General features: G+C 42.5%; 1 protein-coding gene across 4 annotated transcripts in view; it reads left to right on the plus strand.

Moving 5' to 3' along the window:
* Positions 1–5,331: 5,331 nt before the first annotated feature.
* LOC140735558 (protein tweety homolog 3-like) overlaps positions 5,332–22,204 on the plus strand; it is a 182,396-nt gene continuing 165,523 nt past the window's right edge. Inside the window, exon 1 of one of the 4 annotated variants that reach the window (XM_073060747.1) lies at positions 5,332–6,064. In XM_073060747.1, the coding sequence (XP_072916848.1) occupies positions 5,939–6,064 (126 nt within the window). In that variant the 5' untranslated portion in view covers positions 5,332–5,938. The remainder of the gene's footprint in view (positions 6,065–22,204) is intronic. The other 3 variants (XM_073060748.1, XM_073060749.1, XM_073060750.1) reach the window with 3 other exon arrangements.

A 22,204-nucleotide genomic window follows, 5' to 3' on the forward strand; every position in this document is an offset into this window, starting at 1 on the left:
GTTTCACATGAACTAGCCACAAAATTGCCCACTGTACAGTTCACAAAGTAAATGCACTGTACTAGCCGGGCATTTACCGGTACTGTGTGTTCTGCTGTGAAGTAATGACTCCATCATGTTATTTTACACTGGCACTGACTATCTTCATTTACAATGTATGGGCCTATTTGTTAGCAATAATTTATATTGAATTGTACATTTAATTATAAATACTTCCCTTTTATTGTAATTATTGTCATAAATGTTTCTAAACAGGCTTTGATATTCTAAAAGGATTTGCATTCATCTTGGTTATACTTACAACCAGCTTGAAACTGCTATTTTTTTTAAATTACTGCTAGGATGATACATGCTGAACTTGGGTTATTTTGCCTAGTGTAATTATTCTCTACTGCTGGTCAGCAATTGCAGGTTTATGGATGACCATTTGAAGAGCCATAATCTACAAGGATAAGGTCCGAGAGCTGAGCAATGGGATTACCTAAACTCCAATTTTGGTTGGCATTGATAAGATGGGTCAAAGGATCACCTTCATATACGTTAAGACAGCAGGAGAGGTTATTTGCATTCTCAAGTCAGTTCCACTCACAGGTGATCTACCTCAGTGTCATTCTCCTGCAGTATCCCCTTACCTAAAAACACTTTGTCTCTATATACAGTAAACTTGATGACTGGGACTCCACTGACATCCAGAATAGTGAATTTTGAAAATTAATCTTCCCCTCAATTTCAAACAGCCTCTGTCTTATTCTAATTCTGTGCTATTGGACTCCTCAGCTAGGGAAACATCCTACTTACATCCAGCAGGTTAAAATCTATAAGGGATTTGTATCTTTTATCAAGATCTCTTCTCCTTCTTCTAAATTCCAGAGAATACAGTCTGGTCTAGTCATATTCACGTAACACAGCAAGCCCTCCATCTCTGGATCCAGAGGGGTAAAACTTTTCTTCATTGTCTCAATAACATGTCCATTCTTTATTAGGTAAGGAGATCTCAGTAGAGAACAATAAATACTCCAGGTGTGGTCTCTGATAGACTCTACACAATTGCAGTAAGACTTTCTTACTCCAGTGATCAAATCTTTTGGTAAAAAGACTAACATACTATTTGTCTTCCTAATCGCTTGCTGGACCAGCACAATGGCTTTCAGTTTTGGGTTAAAAATTCGACTGTGCTCTTTTCCATAGATGCTGCCTGGCCAGCTGAGTTCCTCCAGCATTTTGTGTGTGTTGCTCGGATTTCCAGCATCTGCAGATTTTCTCCTGTTTGTGACTAAGTCTGCTAAAGTAGCTTTTGAAGCTACTTTACATCTTCCTCTGTGATACAATCCCTCTTAGTTTAGAATCATCAGCAAACTTGGAAATACAATATTTGGTCTTCTCAGATAAATCCATGATATACTTTGTGAAAAACCTGCGATCCAAGTTCTGATGCCTCCAGTATACTACCAATCAGTCTGAAAACCAGAGAGGGATCCATTTATTCCCACTGTTTGCTTTTAGTGGGAAATGCACTTTTTGCATTTCTCATTCTAAGTTTATGCATTACACCCAATTTCATGTGGTCTTATTGACCAAGCTCTTTAATGAGACCTTTACAGAAGCTTCTCAGTTACACTTTCAAAGAACTTCAGCTGTCAACGTTATTGATTAAATAGACATGACTTTTGAATTGTGCTTAACAGTGGAAAGACTCTGGTGATAGAAAAGAAAGCATATGAAGCATTTCTAAAGCAGGCATTACTACCTGTATTTGGCTGCCAATACTTAATTACAAAGCCAAGTTTATTGGCAACCAGTCTTCCCCGCAGTATCTTATAGTGGTAAAAATGGTGAAGGAGAGAGGAAAGCTTAAAAATTAAAGAGAAAAAAACAAGAGAAAATCTGCAGATGCTGGAAATCCAAGCAGCACACACAAAATGCTGGAGAAACTCAGCTGGACAGGCAGCATCAGTCGAAAAGCAACTGACCCAGCGAGGAGTGTGACAGGACGCGTGCCCGCCCCCCTTGTAGGATCTATCGGCCGACAAAAGTTTGGCTCGAGGAGTGACTTTCAGCTCTGCTACTTATGAACCCCTGAGCCCGAATGAAGTTGTCTGCGAATATTTTAGCACTGGGCTCCCCATGAACATTCGGTGTGGTAAACAGGTTTAGAAGCGGCGCCCATCTCTCCGTGCTCCAGGCCGGTAGCAATGGCACTTCCCACCGGCCGTGCGAGGCGGCCGATTACCTGACGCCATCCAGTGATCCCTGGTGCTAGGGTATCACTGCATTTAGGCAACAGATGACCTCGCGTGGGTTCAAGTTCAACAGTGGGCGTGACAGGGAATGCGGAAAGGTGCAGCTGACTCATATCGTTTCATATCGAGAAATCATATCGTTTTCTCGTGGTCTGGTAGTTGGAGACCACTGAAGTAAAGAACTGGGAAGTTGATTGGTGAAAGAAATACAGGGCTGGAGAAGGGGGAGTCTAAAGGGAGAGGACAGAAGGCCATGGAAGAAAGAAAAGGTGGGGAGGGGTGGAGGAGCACCAGAGGGAGGTGATGGGCAGGCAAGGAGATAAGGTGAGAGAGGGAAAAATGGATGGGGAATGGAGAAGGGGATGTCATTACTGGAAGTTCGAGAAATCGATGTTCATGCCATCAGTTTGGAGACTACCCAGGCAGAATATAAAGTCTCATTCCTCCAACCTGAGTGTGACCTCATTGTGACAGTAGAGGAGGCCATGGATAGACATATCAGAATGGGAATGGGAAATGGAATTAAAGTGGGTGGCCACTGGGAAATCCTGCTTTTTCTGGCAGACAGAGCGCAAGTGCTCAGCATAGTGGTCTTCCAATCTACGTTGGGTCTCACGAGGCCACACCGGGAGCACCAAACACAGTATGTGATGCTATCAGACTCACAGGTGAAGTGGCACTTCACCTGGAAAGACTGTTTGGGGCCCTGTATGGTAGTGAGGGAGAAGGTGTAGGGGCAGGTGTTGCAAGGATAAGTGCCAGGAGGGAGATCAGTGGGCAGGGACGAATGGACATAGGAGTCACGTAGGGAGCGATCCCTGCGGAAAGCAGAAGGTGGGTTGGGGGGAGGGAAAGATATGCTTGGCGGTGGGATCCCGTTGGAGATGACGGAAGTTCCGGAGAATAATGTGTTGGAGGTGGAGGCTGGTGGGGTGGTAGGTGAGGACAAGAGGAATTCTATCCCTAGGTGGTAGGGTGGCGAGAGGATGGGGTGACAGCAGACTTACGGGAAATGGAAGAGATGTAGTTGAGGCAGCGTTGATAGTGGAGGAAAGGAAGTCCCTTTCTTTGAGGAAGGAGGACACCTCCTTTGTCCTGGAATGAAAAGCCAAATCCTGAGAGCAGATGCAGTAGAGATGGAGCAATTGAGAGAATGGGATGGTACTTTTATAAGCAACAGGGTGGGAAGAGTTATAGTCCAGGTAGCTATGAGAATCCGCGAAGTTTATAATAGACATCAGTAAATAAACTGTCTCCAGAGGGATTGAGAAAGAGGGAGGAGGTGCTGGAAGAAGGTGTTGGAAATTGAGCAGGTAAATTTAAGGGCAGGGTGGAAGTTGGAGGCAAAGTGGATGAAGTTGACGAGTTCCACGTGGGTGCAGGAAGCAGCACCAATGCAGTCGTCGATGTAGCATAGGAAGTGTGAGGGACAGCCACCAATGTAGGCTCGGAACATAGATTGTTCCACGTAGCTAACAAAAAGACAGGCATAGCTGGGACCCATGTGAGTACCCATGGCTACCCCTTTTATTTGAAGGACGTGGGAGGAACCAAAGGAGAAATTATTAAGAGTGACGATAAGTTCCGCTAGACAGAGGAGAGTGGTAGTGGAGGGGAACTGGTTGGGTCTGGTGTCCAGAAAGAAATGGAGAGTTCTGAGGCCTTCCTGATGGGGGATGGACGTGTATCGGGACTGGACATCCATAGTAAAAATAAGATGATCGGGGCCAGGGAACTTGAAATCACTGAAAAGATCCAGAGCGTGTGAAGTGTCATGGATGTAGATAGGAAGGGACTGAACTAGGGGGGATAAAACAGTCAAAGTATGCAGATATGAGTTCATTGGGGCAGGAACAAGCTGAAAGAATGGGTCTACCCAGACAAGTGGGTTTGTGGATAGGTGCAGGGTGCGGGAACTATGACGTTGGTGGTAGTGTATGGGAGATCCCTAGAGCTAATAAGATGGGTGATGGTGTGGGAGACAATGCCTGGTACTCCTTAGTGGGGTCTTGTTCAAGGGGTAAGTAAGAGGAGGTGTCTGGGAGCTGTTGTTGGGCGTCAACAGCCCAGACTACTACAGCAACACCCTATCTGTGGGTTTGATGGTGAACAAAAGAGGATGTGGAAGCTAGAATCTGTAATAAAAGACCGAAGGCTAGATGAACTCAATAGGCCAAGTGGGATCTGTGGGAGGCAAAAGGTGTGCGCTATCATTTTTGGGTAAGGACAGAAAAGAAAAAGGAAATATTGCCAATGTACTGGCAGAAGGGAGAGGAGGGGTCATGGGCTGGTATGGAGGTAGGATGCCGATTGGAAGCTGGAGTGAGATGGGGAGTTGAAGTGCAAATGGAACAGGTGGGATGGGGGGGTTGAGATGCAGATGGGAAAGATGAACAAAGGGAGAAGAAGTCCAGGTGGACAGGTCAATGTGTGTGGGAGGTGATCATGGGGGGGGGGGGGGGGGAGAGGTGTTGGGGATGGTAGAGTGTATGGGTTACCTGAAAGTGGAAAATAGATGTCTGCTCTTTTCCCCTTTTGCTTTTACATCTTTTGCCCCCAGAGGCACTACTTGACCTGCTGAGTTCTTCCAGCATTTTAAAAAGATTATTCTTGGAAAATATCGTCTTAAATGTGGCTCAGTTTCCTCTGTAACTTAAGACCCATTCGAGTCTTGAGGATAAAAATCTAGCCCAACACTCTTTTAGCGGCGGTGTCCTTCAGATGAAAATATTAATTAAGGCCACATCTCTGATGGATACAAAGGATTTTATATCAAAAGAAAATTGCCCAGCTGCAAAGAAATATTTTGATTGAGTAATACCCGCGAAGAGGGTTATCCATGACATTCCTACCAATGTTTATCCCTCTATTTCGTTATCGTCACATTGCTGCAGGTGAGTGCTTGCTGCACTGAAACTGGGTACAATGTTGCCGACAGTAATTACACGTCTGCGGTGCTTCATAAGCAGACAGCGCACCGAACCTCTCGGCATCTCCGTCCAACACTGGTGTTACACCGGCGTCAGGACGAGAACAATTCGCCACGTTGGGATTGGCAGGGGCTGCAGTTCGCGCAGCGGGCACCGGGGGCTGGGCGGCGCTGTCGAGCCGCGGGCTTCACCTGGCGGCTGGGCTCGGGGAGCAGGCGGTCGCCGGGAGTCGGGGCGGGCCAGGGCGGCGGCGTCGTCAGCCCCATCGGGTGGCTGGGTGGAGGAATACAGTCACACCCCCCGAGCCAGAGGGCAGGTTACTGGAGACGGGAGGTAGTCGGGCCGGGCGTGGGATTTTCTTATACCCCCTCCCTACCGACTCCACCTCCTCCTCGGACCAGACCCGGCAGAGTGCACACGCCGACGCCCCCGGGTCTCTAGCCGCCAAGCCCGGGAGAGCTCACGGACGTCGGAGTACGAAGTCGCCCCTCCTCACCGCGGTCGGGGCAGCGAGCGGAGGGGGCCGCCATCTGCTGGCCGCTTGAACGGGGGCGAGGATCCGTGCACCTCCAGGGATTTCCACCCCACCTCCCTTTCCTCCTCCTCGGTGCCGGGAACATTCACCAGCGAGCGGGCTCTGCACGGGGAGCGCCGGGATTTTTATTCCAGAGGGGGCCTGGTGCGCCTGGAAGAGAGTGCGGGTGAATCTGGGGATGGAGTAGGTGCCCCCCCCCCTTTCCTCCCACCCAGATCCCAGGCTTCAATCTGATGGCGGCGGCGGTGAATTACTCGCCTCCCTGGTGGGTGAGCCTGCTGCACCGTCTCCCGCACATCAACCTCCAGCTGGAGGTGGTCAGCAACGACTTCCACCCCGAGGACACCCAGTACCAGGAGGTAAGCGGGGGTAAGAGGAGAGCGGTGGGGGGGGGGCCCTCTGTGTTTCGTGGTTCGCGTCATTTTGCATCGCGGCTCGGGCTCCGTCTGCAACACAGCGACGAGTCAAAGTTGTTTCTCGTCACTGGAAAGCTCGATCGCAGACCCCAGCACTAGTCCCCAGCAGCTCTTCCTCTCTCGCCGAAAATCTGCATGTTTTGTGAAATGAGGTAGAAAAGGGTTGACATAACAGATGTGAAGTTCGAGGCAGCTATTTAAAGCCGCCACAAGTAATCACTGCAACTTTTTTTTTATTGCGGTTGCGTGGATACGCTCGCATTATAAAGCTGGGGGCGACTGTGCTTATGGTTACTTGCACTTTATTCTGGTGGGATGCAGTGTCCCCCCCCCCCCCCCACAGTGACTTGGGGGTTTGGGGAAGGAAGATGCATGAGGCGGCCCAAAGGTTTTTGAGCAGGATTTGAAGTGGACGGTAGTTTAACGAGCGAATTCCGTAATTTCAATTAATTGCCTAATGGGTGAATTCTGTTGTTGACGATGGGCTGAGTGTGTATTGACCTCGAGTGTATCGAACACTTGTATACTCCAACATTTACTCAAGAATAGATGTGATATTTGCTGTTAGTCCGCGTTTTACAAATACTCTTTGAGTGAGAATATGTTTTTATTACTTTTGGGAATGAGACAAAAGTAATTTGACTCATTATCATGGCAAATGTTGATCTGGTCTTCACGTCCCTTTGCCCTGATTACAGCCTAGAATTGAAACAGTAGCAGACTTGTATTTCTTCCACATTGTCGTGTTACAGTTTGTATAGCAAAGGAGGAAAGTCTTTAAAAAACCTTCCCAATGCCCTCGTTCAGTAGATCAACGCATGCCTTAATTAAAATACTTTGTTTTAAAATGCTATTACTGAAGGTTATGCAGATAAGTTGAGTTTCCCACAGCCTGGGCTGGAAACATTTGGCAATAAAAGTAGTTTTTGAATAATTGAAAAGTGATCTGAATTTATCCGGTGCTTTTCATTGTTTTCTCCTCTGACAGAGCCTTAGAATCAGTGAATATTTTTAAAGTTTGTAGGCATGTTGCAGCCAATTTGTACAAACAACAACATAATGATTTAATAATGCTGATTGAATGATATGCAGTATACTTACAGGCTACTGGCGACAACTCGGCTCATCACAATAGTTATATGGAATCTTTCAGATTCACTAGAGAACAAATACGGCATATGTCTAAAATCTCATTCAAAAGTGTCACATTCGCCAGTACAGCATTACTTCAGTGAAATATTAGCATATTTTTTGTGCTCTGCATTGGGATGTAAACTTGCAATGACATGACTGAGGAAGAAAGATACTGACTTAGCCCTGGCTGCAGTCTTGTGATACATTGTCATATCATATTTAGAACTGGTCTTGTGTGTAGGTATTGAGTAAAGATGTTTCACGTCACTTTTTATTTTAAGTTAATCTGGATATTACCCATCTAAATAAAGTTTTAATAAATTGTTGATGTTTATGGTCAGCTCTCAGTTTTATTCATAGAGCCATCTGGATCAACTTGGCAGTAATCCTGAACTTTGAGACTTTTGTCCTGTTCTTTGTACACAGTAGTGTTTGTGGGTATAAAATGGAAATTCTGGCTGGACTTGGACAATTCCTGCTGCAGAATCTAAGTAGCATTTTTAAATTATAAAGACAATTATAGGAGCCTCTTATTTAAGGGACGAGCTGAGTAAAAAACCTACGTCTTTTAGTTTCTGTGTTACATAGGTATAAAAACATGGATTTAGGAAGTTTTAAATAGTTTGTATTTTTTAATGTAGAAGATAATTTGTGGTGAATCATGGAATGTTTAACATGAAAGGGGGATTATGTAATAATGGAACAGGAATTTCAGATTTCATGAGTGGAAATAGACCAACACTTCTTAGAAGCCCTGCACTAATTGTGACACGTCATGTGGATGACCCATATTTGTATAGAGTTATAAAGTCAACAGACCCTTTTGTACAACTTGCTGAGGCTGACCAAGTTGCCAATCTGAGCTAGTCCAATTTGTCTGCTTTGGTCCATACCCCTCTAAACTTTTCCCATCCATGTACTTGTCCAAGTGCCTTTTAATTGTTAATGTACTTGTTTCAACCACTTCCTCTAGCAATTTATTCCATATAAGGATTGCCTTCTGGATGAAAAAGTTACTCCCCTAGTTCATATTAAATCTCTTCCTCCTCATCACCTTGAATCAATGTCTTCTAGTTCTTAGTTCCATAACCTTGTGAGCACTTGACTTAGCTCTGCCCCTTATGATTTTATGCACCTCTGTAAGATCACCCCTCATTCTCTGACACTTCAGTGAATAAAGTCATTGTCTACTCAGTCCCTCGAATCCTGGCAACATCCTCAAATCTTTGGTGCACCCTTAGCAATGGTTGGCAGGTTGATTACACTTAGTATGGTACAAGCTTCCTGAATAAGAAGGCACAGCAGCACCTCCACATCCTGAGGAGTTTGAGGCAGGCGAGGTTCCCCCTCCCATCTTAACTGAATTTTACAGAAGCACCATTGAGAGTGTCTTGACAAACTGCATCTCCATCCGGTACGGGAGCAGCAGAGTGTTGGACCAGAAGACCCTACAAAGGATTGTGAGGATCATAGGGGTCTCCCTACCATCCACTAGGGACACTGATCAGGAGTGCTGTGTAGGTAGGGCCCGTAGTCCCACTCATCCATCCAGCATCCTCTTTGACTTTCCACCATCAGGCAGGAGACTCCGATGCATAAAGAATGGTCAGGATGGGAAACAGTTCTTCCCCCAGGCTTTTAGGGTTCTGAACTCCCTACTGCACCGCATTCCAAGTGTCACTGGATAATTTGTACTATATTTTTACACTTTGTTTATCTAAGCGAAATTCATTTGTAGGGTTAATTCTTACTTTCCTAAATTTTTAGGTGTTATGTATACTACTGTGCTTTACATCCAGGTCTGGGGAACCATTGTCTAATTTGGTGGTGTACATGTATATCATTGAATGACAATGGACTTCATTCTATACACTACAGTGGGAGTAGTTTTTTTTTGTCCGTTTATTGGTTCACTTCACAATTCTTGAGATCATGCTCCATATTCTCAACAATTCAGTGAGAAATTACACAAAGTTTTGGTTTTTAAACCTTTTAAATGTCAAAATACAATTGGACATGTCAGAAATTTGAAATGAAAACCCTACGCTTCTCGGTGGATCAGACAGCAATTTCTGCATTATCTTAGAAGAGTACGTGCTTAGCTCTTTTTGTCTATTTCCAGCAGTGGTTTCTATCTTGTCAGCTTTGCGAAAGGAAACAGATGTGTGGTCAAATATGTGAATTACTACATATCAGATTTTTTGTGGTGTATGTGGTATGTTTTTAAAAAAAATCATAAAATGGAATGGTTATGGCATGGATGGAGACCAAGTGGCCTGTTGAATCTGTACAGGTAATCTCTGCATAATGGCAAAGTGGCAACGGAAATGCACTCTTATAGAAATGACAATAAAAATTTTGAGGTATGAAATATAAATATGCTCTCACCGAACTTGGTGTTGGGTGGGGGGGGAGGTGAGATCTCGGGATAAAAATTTAAAAAATTTGTTACTGCTTGACACATGGGCAGAATGTGTGGCTGTGTTACAGAAGATCTCTATGCAGATTGTTTTCTAGGAATATAGTCCACCCCTCCCCCAAAGTCCCACAGTAACGCTTCGCAAGAGACTGCTCATGCTGGAATCTCAAGCAGCCCTCCATAGATGCTGCCTGACCTCCAGTGTTGTGTGTCATTCCAGCGGTTTGTGTGTTACTCCCTTTCATCTGTGTGTGCTGCATGAATTGGTGTTGCTGCTTCTGCTTTTGTTTTATCTAAGCATAGAGTTACAATGTTGTGCGGAAGAGGCTAGTCATTGTCTGCCGGTTGCACTTTGGGAAACTGTCTGACTCTTATCACATGTTTTCACCCACCCCTGCACTATATTATTCTATTGTGTCTGACACCTTTCTTCTGCCTACTGGCTAGCTGTTTACACTTCTCATGGCTTCCTTTTCCCTTGTTTGAGGGCAGTGACCCTGCGACATTTTGCTCGTCCTCGGTTTGCAGATGAGCCCACAAGCTGATACTCTTTCCATATGGTTTCTTTGTACTCAATGTTAACTTGAAAGGGAAATGAAATTAGAGCTGGGGAAGTGCTTGTCTGATTTTTTTTGTTTCTTCTGTTCTGTTGCATAACAGAGGCAAGCGATTATGTCTGATCGTCAATAAAAAAGCATGATTGATTTTGAAAAATTAAATGCATATGACTATTACGGTTGCTTCTCTGCTATTAAACTGAAAGTTTTTATAAATTACAAATGAAAAGCTTCAGTAAGAATTTATGAGCTTATTACGATCTCCATCTTGTACAATTATTTTTACTTCTAAAATATTTTTCAGTTTTTGAACATCTTCAGCTTAATGATTTAATAAAAGAAATGAGTTGAAAAGATCGTAGAAACTAAAGAAAGTGAACTACTGGAGTGCTACAGATTGTCCAGTTTGGCTGCATCCTGTGAAATTGAATGCATGCTTGTGTTGAGAGAAAATAATATAAATTCATGTTGCATAGGTCACCGTGCTCGAACAAGAGGCTGACTTTCAACTACAATCTCAAGTAATCAACAAAGACAAACAATTTCATGTAGTTAATTTGGTGATCAGGTTGAAGAATCACAGAATAAAATATATTAAAATCATTATCGACTGGAAAATTGTGCACTGAGTGTATCTTTTAAGACCTATCAGCACCATCTGTAGGACTTAAACATCAAATGCCTATATCTAATCTTTGCATCCTCATTGTATTGAATTTAATATAGCACTAGATCTTGCTGAGGTTTGGCACGTAATGGGGTATGGTAGTTATTAGATTGACCCTGCACCCTTCAGCTTAAATAAATTTGCAAATCAAATTGCTGAAAGTGCAAGCTGGTCATGTTGAAGAAGACGACAACTAGGATGTAAATGAAAAGGGTGACTATTGAGGATCTCCATAACCAATGGGTTTTGACATGGACAATAATTTCACACATGGAAAGAAGGATTAATTTAAGTGAGTAGATTTTATTACTTGGGAGTGAAGTTTGCTGTTGAATGCTTATTTCATTGTCTTTATGCTCAATTAATATATACAACACTTGTCTTAACTAGACATTGCACTAACAACAGTCTTTAAAGGAAATGATTTATTGTAAGCTCCAATTGAAGGAATTGGTATATTTCTATTAGTGATATGGGTTTACAAGATTTGTAGAAATGTGGCATTTGAGGTGAGCTATTTGATGGGATATTTAAGTAAGGTAAGACCATAACACACAGGAGCAGAATTAGATTATTTAGCCAATTGAGTCTGTGCCACCATTTTATCATGGCTGATTTATTTTCCCTTTCAACCCCATTCTCCTGTCTTCCCCCAATAACCTTTGATGCCCATATAATTGAGAGCCTATCAACTTCTTCAAATATACCCAATGAATTGGCTCCAGAGCTGCCTGTAACAATGTATTCCACTCATTCACCACACTCTGGATAAGAAATTCCTCCTTGTCTCTGTTCTAGAGGGATGTCCTTCTACTGCGGCTGTACCTTCTGGTCCTAAGCTCTCCCACTATTGAAAACATTATCTCTATTTTCACTTTATTCAGACCTTTCAATATTTGGTAGGTTTCAGTGAGGTTTCCCTGCCTCTATTCTTCTAAACTCTAGTGAGTACAGACCCAGAGCCATCAAATGTTCTTTGTACAACAACCCTTTCATTCCTGGTACCCATCTTGTGAATCTTCTCTGGACCCTCCTATACCAGCATGTCTTTTTTTTGATATGGTACCAAAAATTGCTCATAATATTCCAGATGTGGTCTTCTCTTATAAAGCCTCACCATTACCCACTTGTTTATATTTTAGTCCTCTTGAATTAATGCATTTGAAGGCCTTATTACTGACTCACTTCCAAATTAACCTTTAGGGAATCCTGCACTAGGACTAGTCCCTTTTGTAGCTCCAATTTCTGAATTTGCTCCCCAATTAGAAAAAAGTCTACCACTTCAATTTCTTTTACCAAAGTGCATAACCATATACTTCCCTATGTGTATTCCATCTGGCACTTCACCCATTCTCATCTATCTGAAGTCCGGTCAGAGGGCAGCAGTCCCCTGGACTTTGGCGGCAGGTGCCGATGATGAAGACCAGTGATTCCTGTGATCAAGGACCATTGTTGACAGACCCCAAGGATGAGGGCAGTTGATGCCGCCTCCCCCAGTCAGTAAGTCCTGGAGGTCTGTTCAAGTCCAGGCCAGAAAGTCAAAGTGCCAGGGTCATGTCCAGGTTTGAGGTCTGTCTTTGTGTTTTGGGTGGCTGAGAAAATGGCTTGTTTTGCCATCGTTGCATTGTTCTGCTGAACATTGTGGGTATGTTTTGTTAGCACCTTTATGTGGGCTGTCCCATTACATCCTTGTGTTGGAGCGGTTGTAATGCAAATGATGCATTTCACTGTATGTTCCATTGTGTGTAAATCAATGAATTTGAATCTGAATGTCCTGACCTGGGTATCAGACAGGTGACACTGCCTTCGGGGCTCCACTGCTGTGGGCCTGTAGTGTATTGAACTAAATCAAATGACAGTCAATTTGATATGTGTGTGTGTGTGTGTGTGTGTGTGTGTGTGTGTGTGTGTGTGTGTGTGTGTGTGTGTGTGTGTGTGTGTGTGTGTGTGTGTGTGTGTGTGTGTGTGTGTGTGTGTGTGTGTGTGTGTGTGTGTGTGTGTGTGTGTGTGTGTGTGTGTGTGTGTGTGTGTGTGTGTGTGTGTGTGTGTGTGTCGTGATCATTGGCACTTAATTGTAGGGTTTATAATTTATTTCGTTACAGCCTACTTAGTTAAAAAATCAGCAGATTTTATCTGCTTTAAAGATCTCACTCTTGCTCTTTTGACAGAAGATCAGTTTTGGCCTTGAGCAGTGGAAAAAACAAAACTTGATTTCTTTGTCTGGTAGCTATTGTAAGAATGTTATCAAGCTCTCTCTTATCCAAGTGAAATGTGCCTACTTGATGGTTGCTGTGCTTGCTGGTTTTTATTCTGTAGGTGTAGTACATGTGATTTATTATATAAGACTGCTAGCTATAATGGGTGAAATGTAATGTTCTGCCTTTCAGTTTGCCTCTGTATTACCCTGAGCTTTAAGAATCATCAAGGGTGAAACTTTTAAAAAAAGAGTTGATCTGAAATGCGTGTGTATATATATTTTCCGCCCAGTTGAACATAATCATTGGTTTGAAATGTAGTAAGTGTTTTGAATCAACACACACAAAATGCTGGTGGAATTCAGCAGGTCAGGCATCATCAATAGTCAACACTTCGGGCCAAGACCATAGGTGCTGCCTTGACCCGAGTTCCTCCAGCATTTTGTGTGTGTGTTCCTCTGGATTACCAGCATCTGCAGACTTTCTTGTGCTTCTATCTAATGGCACTTCCCTCACCCCACCCCCTCCTCACCCCACCCCCTCTTAGATACTGGCCATCCTATCTCTCCAATCTCATGCTTGATGCAGGATCTTGACAATTCCTCTCCTTCCCATTTTTCTGTGTACATAAATATGCCTTTTGTCCAGTCAGAAAGTGTTAATTCAAATAATACTTTTTTCTTCTCCCAGTGGTTTTTAGCTGTAAATGTAAATGAAGGATTTTATCCTGTATTCCAGGAAGTTTTATTGATATTTTTAGTGGCTGTTTAGAGTGGGCAGTGTTGCATAATAGCCAGAATCCTTGTCATCCTTTTGAGAAATATAAATATTGATGCTTGTGTTATATTGCCCAATTTTTTTCTTGCTTGTCATGGAGTTTTAAGTTTTGTTCATCCATTATAAATTTTAAATTTAGGAAGTAGATGTATGGAATTGAAATTGGAGATACGTTTATAAAACTGAGAAAGCTGGAAGTCAAAGTGTTACCTCGAGGTCTTAACTCTAAAGACTTATGAATATGTGGAAACATTCAACATAGAACATGGAAACCTACAGCACATTACAGGCCCTTTGGTCCACAATGTTGTGCTGACTAAGTAACCTACTGTAGAAACTGCCTAGAATTTCCTTACCACATAGCCGTCTATTTTTCTAAGCTCCATGTACCTTAAAAGACCCTACTGTATCCACCACTACCACCGTTGCTGGCAGTGCATTCTACGCTCTCACATTCTGTGTATGGTAAAACGTGCCTCTGACATCCCCCTTGTACCTACTTCCAAGCATCTTAAAACTATGCCCCTTCATGTTAGCCATTTCAGCCCTAGGAAAAAGCCTTTGGCTATCCACACAATTAATGCCTCTCAACATCTTGTACACTTCTATCAGGTCACCTCTCATTCTCCATCACTCCAAGGAGAAAAGACCAAGTTCACTCAACCTATTCTCATACAGGCAACATTCTTCTAACTCCTCTGCACTCTTTATATAGCACACACATCCTTCCTGTAGTGAGGTGACCAGAATTGAACATAGTACTCCAAGTGGGATCTAATTAAGGTCTTGTTAGCTTTAACATTACCTCTCGGCTCTTGAACTGAATTCCACAGTTTATGAAGGCTATCACACCACATGCCTTCTTAACAATACTGTCAACCTGCACAGCAGCTTTGAGTGTCCTATGTACATGGACCCCAGGATCTTGCTGATCCTCCACACTGCCAATGGTCATACCATTAATATTTTCTCTTCAAATTTGTCCTAGTGAAATGAACCACTTCACTCTTATTTGGGCTGAACTCCATTTGCCACTTCTCAGCCCAGTTCTGTGTCCTATCAATGTCCCGCTGTAACTTCTGACAACCCTGCACACTATCCACAACACCCTCAACTTTTGTGTCATCAGCAAACTTAGTAACCCATCCTTCTACTTCCTCATCCAGGTCATTTATAAAAATCACAATGAGGAGGGGTCACAGAGCAGATCCCTGAGGCACACCACTGGTCACCATCCTCCATGCAGAACACAAACCATCTATAACCACCCTTTGCCTTCTGTGGGCAAGCTATTCTGGATCCACAAAGCAAGGTCTCCTTGGATCCCATGCCTCCTTACTGTCTGAATGAACCTTGCATGGGGAACCTTATCAAATACCTTACTGAAATCCATATACACTACATCTACTGCTTTACCTGCATCAATGTGGTTTGTTACATCCTCAAAGAATTCAGTCAGGCTCATAAGGCATGGCTTGCTCTTGACAAAGCCATGCTGACTATCCCCAATCAGACGATGTCTCTCCAAATGCAAATAGATCCTGCCTCTCAGGATCTTTTCCACCAACTTGCCCACCACTGAAGTAAGACTCACTGGTCTATAATTTTCTGGGTTATCTCTACTCCCTTTCTTGAACAATATTCAGTTTAATTACTTGTTTTGTTCAGAGTTCAAAAATAAATAGTTAGGTAAAGGAGGATAAACAATTTTGGGTTTATGCCAAGAGAAGAATAAATGTCTTTTGTGGGGATTTATTAGTTTATTGAAAGAAAGACTGAACTACAATTGCTATTAATTGCTCTTCTGTAGATCTTGACTATTATCAGAATCGGGTTTAATATCACCAGCATATGTTGTGAAATTTTTAACTTTACCACATCAGTACAATGCAATACATGATAAATATTGAGGGGGAAAAAACTGAATTACAGTAAATCTATATATCAGCACCAGACTCTGGAGCGAAGGTTCCCGAGTTTGAAACCAGTTGGGCCGCTCCCAGACACGCTTTCCATCCATGCTGGGTTGAGTGTCGAGCTCACAACTCGGCCTTGTTTAAAAAAAAACTGCACTGTGAGAAGTATGTGGGGGACCACTCACAGAATCTTTCCTCCAAGCCAACCTCTTTGGAGGAAAAAAAAAGTGGTCGCTGAGGCTCTGGCAGAGTATGGCACACACAAAAAAAAGTCTATTAAATAGTTAAAGTAAGTGGTGCAAAAAAACATAGAAATAGTGACGTAGTGCTCATGGGTTCATTGTCCATTTAGTAATTGGATGGCAGAGGGAAGAAGCTTTTCCTGAATGGCTGAGTGTGAGCCTTCCAGCTTCTGTACCTCCTTCCTGACAGCAACAATGAGAAGAGGGCATGTCCTGAGAGGTGGGGGTCCTCGGTGATGCACGCCACCTTCCTGAGGCACTGCTCCTTGAAGATGTCTTGGATACTATGGAGGCCAGTGTCCATGATGGAGCTGACTTACTTTTACAATTTTTTGCACCTTGCTTCAATCCTGTGCCGCCATACCAGACGGTGATGCAGTCAGTCAGAATGCTCTCCACAGTATATTTGTAGAAGTTTTTGAGTGTTTTAGTTGACAAGCCAACTCTCCTCAAACTACTAATGAAGTATAACCACTGTCTTGCCTTCTTATATAGCTACATCAATAAGTAGGTCCTCAGAGATATTGACACCCAGGCGCTTGGAATTGCTCATTCTCTCCACTTCCGATCCCTCTGAGAGGATTTATTTGTGTTCCCTCATCTTACCCTATCCGAAGTCCACAACCCTTCTCTGGTCCTGTTGCGTGCAAGGTTGTTGCTGTGCCACCACTCAAAAGAGCTGGCATTTCTCACTCCTTTATGCCGTTTTGTCACCATCTGAAATTCTGCCATCAACGATTGCATCATCTGCAAATTTATAAATGGCATTTGAGCTATGGCTAGCCACACAAGTCATGGGTGTAGAGAGAGTAGAGCAGTGGGCTGTACCACTGTGGTCTGCTGAGAGTGAATGTTCTGCACTTCTGTGTTACACCTCTACTGTTGTCCAATCTTCACTCCCACCAGTAACTCTGAGATATTAAAATAAATAGCTCTGCTGGCAGCTTGTGCCATTGTTAGCAGTTTGTCTCATTTAGCCTGACACGTACATATTAGCTCCAGGATTTATTGCTTCTGTCAAAGCCATACCTGATGTTTTTTTAAAAAAAGGTTGTAAGAACTATATGGTGGAATCATTTCTAGCTCTAGGAACAGAGGTACACATTTTCTTTGAGCAGGTAGTCAAACTGCTCTCTAAGGTATTTTTTAATCTATCTAATTTAGTCTGCACAGGGGTCCCATTACATGCTTTTGGTAAAGTTGCGTATTTAACGAGGTCGTATTAGTTTAATTTTAATTTATGTGCAGCTAGCTACTACAATATTTACATTATACGTAATTTTGGTGAACTGAGAAAATCATCACTGATGGAATTGAGGGAAGATGAGTACCTTTGAGGAAATTTGTATGAAGATATAGCTTGGCAATGTTTAATGGAGGAGTCCAGAGCCTCTCCTTGTGCATGTTGGAGATGCAAAATAATCAGAATTGTGCACATAAATGCATTTCTTCAGGTAGTACTCTTTTTTTTTGAAATAAGAATAGCCAGTAAGTGGTACTCGAATCAGTTCATGTGGGCTTACATGAAATGGCAGATGTGGAGTACTGCATAATGTTTTTAAAATGATGACTGATGTTCCTTGAAACCAATTATCAGGTTGGGTCTGTTTTAGCATTCTTGCCTTTAATGCATGGGGAAATGCATTTGCAAAATTCATCTTCCTCTGATTCTTCAGAATCTCCAGCCAGTGATTGCTTGAAGTGGCGACTGAACTGGGTGTCAGGGATGCTACTGATAGCTAGAGCTCATGCATTGATCAACATGGTCCGCAGTTTTGGGGGAGTGCACTCTGCTTGAAATCTCTGAACAACTACCACTAACATATCACCTGTGCAACCACAGGGGAACCTGTTATACCACCATCAAGAATGCTTACCATGCCCTTCCACACCCACACTTTCTACAATCTGATCTCTTGGCTGTACTTCTACTCCCTGCATATAGGCACCAGTGTTTGAGGACCAAAAATATCTGGTCTGTTAAAGGGAGGTGGGGGAATGCTTACAGGACTCCTTTGCATCGGTGGGCTGGACATTATTCAGAGATTAATCTCTGAATATGATTGAAAACACCATCGTTGTTACTGACTTCGTCAAGCCCTGTGTGGATGAGTGTGTGCTTTCGAAAACATACCAGACATACCCAAACCAAAAGCCGCAGATGAACCAGGAGATTTGTTGTCTGCTGAGTGTTAGATTAGTGGCATTTAAGACAGGTGATCCAGATCTATACAAGAGGCAGAGGAATGACATTCAGAAGTCTGTTTAAGAGCGCGAAAGCACTTCTGTTTGAAGTTAAAGACTGAATTGAATGTATACCAGCTCTGGCAGGGTGGCAGGCCATCACGTCCTACAAGACGAAATCTATAATCGTGAATGGTCGTCGTGATGCTTCACTTCCAGATGAGCTCAGTGTCTTTTATGCATGCTTTGAAAGGGAGAATAAAACTACACCTGTGCGAATCCCTGCAGCATCTGGCGACCCTTGATCTCTGTCTCAGAGGCCAATGTCAGAACATCTTTGAGGGTGAACCCTTGCAAGGCACCAGGCCCTATTGGTCTACCTGGTAGGGCACTGAAAACCTCTGCCAACCAACTGGTGGGAGTGTTCGAGGACATCTTCAATCTCTCACTGCTGCATTTGGATGCCGTTGCCCAAGAGGTGCAGGGTGAGCTGCCTCAGTGACTATTGCCCAGTTGCACTCTTATCTCCAGTGATAAAATTCTTTGAGAGGTTGGTCATGGCTGGAACCAACTCCTTTCAATTTGGACCCACTGCAAATTGCCTATTGCCTCAATAGGTTTACAGTGGATGCAATCCCACTGGCTCTCTACTCGGCCTTGGATCATCTGGACAATAGCAATACTTATGTCAGGCTGCTCTTTATTGAAGACAGCTCAGCATCAACAACATTGTACCCTCAGTACTTATTAACAAGCTTCAAAACCTGGCCTTGGCAGCTAGATCCTTGACTTCCTCAGCAGGAAACCACAGTCAGTGCAGGTTGGAAATAACATCTCCGCATTGACAATCAACACTGGGGCACCTCAAAGACATGCGCTTAGCTCACGCTGTACTCTCTCTACACCCACAACAGTGTGCTGGCGCAGCTCAGGTGCCATCGATAAACTTGCCTGTGACGCAGCTGTTCTTGGCAGGTTATCAGGTAGTGACACGGAGGCAAAGAGGAATGAGACAGATTAGCTATTTGAGTGGTGTTGAAACAACCGTACGGTCAAAATAAGAGCAAAGAATTGAATGTGGACTCTGGAAGGGGAAGTTGAGAGATCACAAACCTGTTCTCATTGAGATCAGCAGTAGAAAGGGTGAGCAGTTTCAAGTTCATGGTTGTCAACGTCTTGGAAGGTCTGTCCTGGACCCAATGTATTGATACAATTACAAAGAAAGCATGGCAGCAGCCATATTTCATTGAGAGTTTGAGGAGACTTTGTATGTCATCGAAGACTCTCAAATTTCTGCAGATGTACTGTGCAGAGCATTCTAACTGATTGCAATGCCATCTGTTATGGAGGGTCACCAGACAAAATTGGGGGAAAAAAACACAAAGTTGCAAACTCAACCAGCTCCATCATCGTCATTAGCCTCCCCAGCATCGAAGATATCTCCAAAATGCCACGTCTTTCATTAAGTACCCTTGTTACCCAGGACTTGCCCTCTTACTGCCACCATCAAGAAGGAGATATCAGAGCCTGAAGACACCTCTCAATTTTATAGGACGAGATTCTTCCTCACTGCCATCAGATTTCTGAATGAAGTATGAACCCATGTACATTATCTCGTTTTTTTTCCTTTTGTTCTTTTGTTGCACTACTTATTTAACTTATTTTTAAATATGTTTCTTACTGTAATTTAGTTTTTATGTATTGCAATGTACTGCTGCCACATAAGAACATATTTCATGACATAATCCTGTGATATTAAACCTGATTCTCATTAATTTTGCACACATGGAAGGCATGCATACTAGGCAAAAGTAGCTTGACTTTTTGCAAGTTCTTCCACGTGTCTCTTGCCCCGCCTGTGGAAGAGTTTCTAAGTACCACTGGCCATGAATAACATCAGTTTTCCTCAGAATTCACAAAGCCAGAATGGAAATGCATAGTCTTTGATCCTGAAAGAGTGCCTAAAGAAAAACTGAAGTTCTTTTGATTTATAATCAAGCAAAATAATACGGCAGTGTAGAGGTAGACTGGATGAATTCCTCTGCTGATATCAATTAGGAACAGTTTTATAGTTACTTTAGTAGTACTTAGCTATCTAATTTGTTCTATATTTCATTTAAATACATAATTTGTTACACAACTAGTTTGCCTTTTTTCAATAAACTTTTTAAACTATTTCTTCACTATATTCCAGGCTTCTAAAAGCTGAAGCGATTGTGGAGGTATTAGTAACAATCTTTCAAAAATCACTAAATTCTGGAATGGTTCCTGAGAGCTGGAAAATTGTAAATGTCACTCCACACTTTAAGAAGGGAGGAAGGCAGAAGAAAGGAATTTATAGGCTGTGGAGACCAAGACATTGAGATTATTTAAAGCAGAGGTTGATAGGTTCTTGATTAGTCAGGGCATCAAGCCAGTAGAATGAGATTGAGAGGGATGATAAATCAGTCATGATGGAATGGCGGAGCGGACTCAATGAGCACAGTGACCTATTTCTGCTCCTTTGTCTAATGGTATTTCCATGGAAGTTCAGCTCATTGCGCCAAAGTGTACTAGTCGTGATGTGTCCCAATTAACTGGAATCCAGTGTAATTTGTGTTTTGTTTGAGATCTGAATGTGTAAAGTAAATGCATGCTTTGTTGGTCATTCAGTTTTCATGCTTTTGATCTACCATGATGTGTGCAATTTAAAATCTATTTTATGGTTTATGAAGTTTTGAATCAGGAAATGGAATGGTAGGTCCTGGTTACATTTTCACTTAATAATGCTTAAAAATAGTGTAAAGCTTTGTTCTATACATGTATTACAAACACTTTTCTAGTTGAAATGAAAATTATAATGGAATTGATATTTCAGGTTAATGTACATCATCAAAACTGAAATTTCAATCCAAAACAGAATTATGTATCTCCTACAGCAATTTTGTGTTGGTTTCCCCTCTGTACTGTTCTACTTTGGTGAATGGAACACAATTTGTTGATCGAACAAGTAGATTTGAAATACGTATTTTATTTTGTGTTTCAAAATTTCATGACACTTAAGTGGTGTCGGGATTATTCTACTGCCCCTTGTATCGGGGAGGGGGTACAGGTACCTGATACTCCACACTCAACATTTTGCCAACAGCTTCTTCCCCTTGGCTATCGGATTGCAGAATGGTCCATGAACTCTACCTTATTGTTTGTCTTCTACACGATTTATTATTTCAGCTTGCTGTAGTTTTTATGTCATGAACTGTACTGCTCTCACAAAACAAATTTCAACAAAATGTCAATGATAATAAACCTGATTCTGATTCAAAATAAAGATTTCTATGGTGTGCAAGATTCATTTTTAAATCGCTCAGTTTGTTTTGGAAAAGCTTTCTGATTATTTCATGGTATAAAATAAAAGAATAAATGTTTGCCAACACTGTGCAGAATCAACTTTATTATCACTGGTATATGTTGTGAAATTTGTTTTGTGACAGCAGTATAGTGCGAGACAAAAATACTGTAGTGCAAAATGCATAGTGCAAAAGACAAATAATGAGGTAGTGTTCATGGAACATTCAAAAATCTGATAGCTTCTTAAAATACAGAATATGGGCCTTCAGGTTCATGTAGCTCCTCCACAATGATAGTAATGAAAAGGGGGCATCATAGATGATGAGGGTCTTCAATGGTGAATAGCACTTTCTTGCCTCTTGAAGCTATCCTCTTGTGGGAGGCTTTGTGTACATAATGACGCTGGCTGAATCTATAACTGCAGCCTGACGTTGGAGCTTCCAATGGATGCGTTAACGAAATGAAAACTTAATTATGGTCACTTAATCACTTTTCCATTAATTTTGATGTATGATGTTTCATTGAGTTGATATCTATTTCAGCTTCTTTAAGAGCCATTTCTACCCTTGTGTTCCTTTTAAGAAGGGGGTGAGAGCCTATTTTTTTTACTGGAAGTGGTATGTTGGAAGTTATGCAGAACCCTTTGTCCATAGAAGTCCAAGGTA

This window comes from Hemitrygon akajei, chromosome 11 (assembly GCF_048418815.1).
Source record: "Hemitrygon akajei chromosome 11, sHemAka1.3, whole genome shotgun sequence".
NCBI lineage: Eukaryota > Metazoa > Chordata > Chondrichthyes > Myliobatiformes > Dasyatidae > Hemitrygon > Hemitrygon akajei.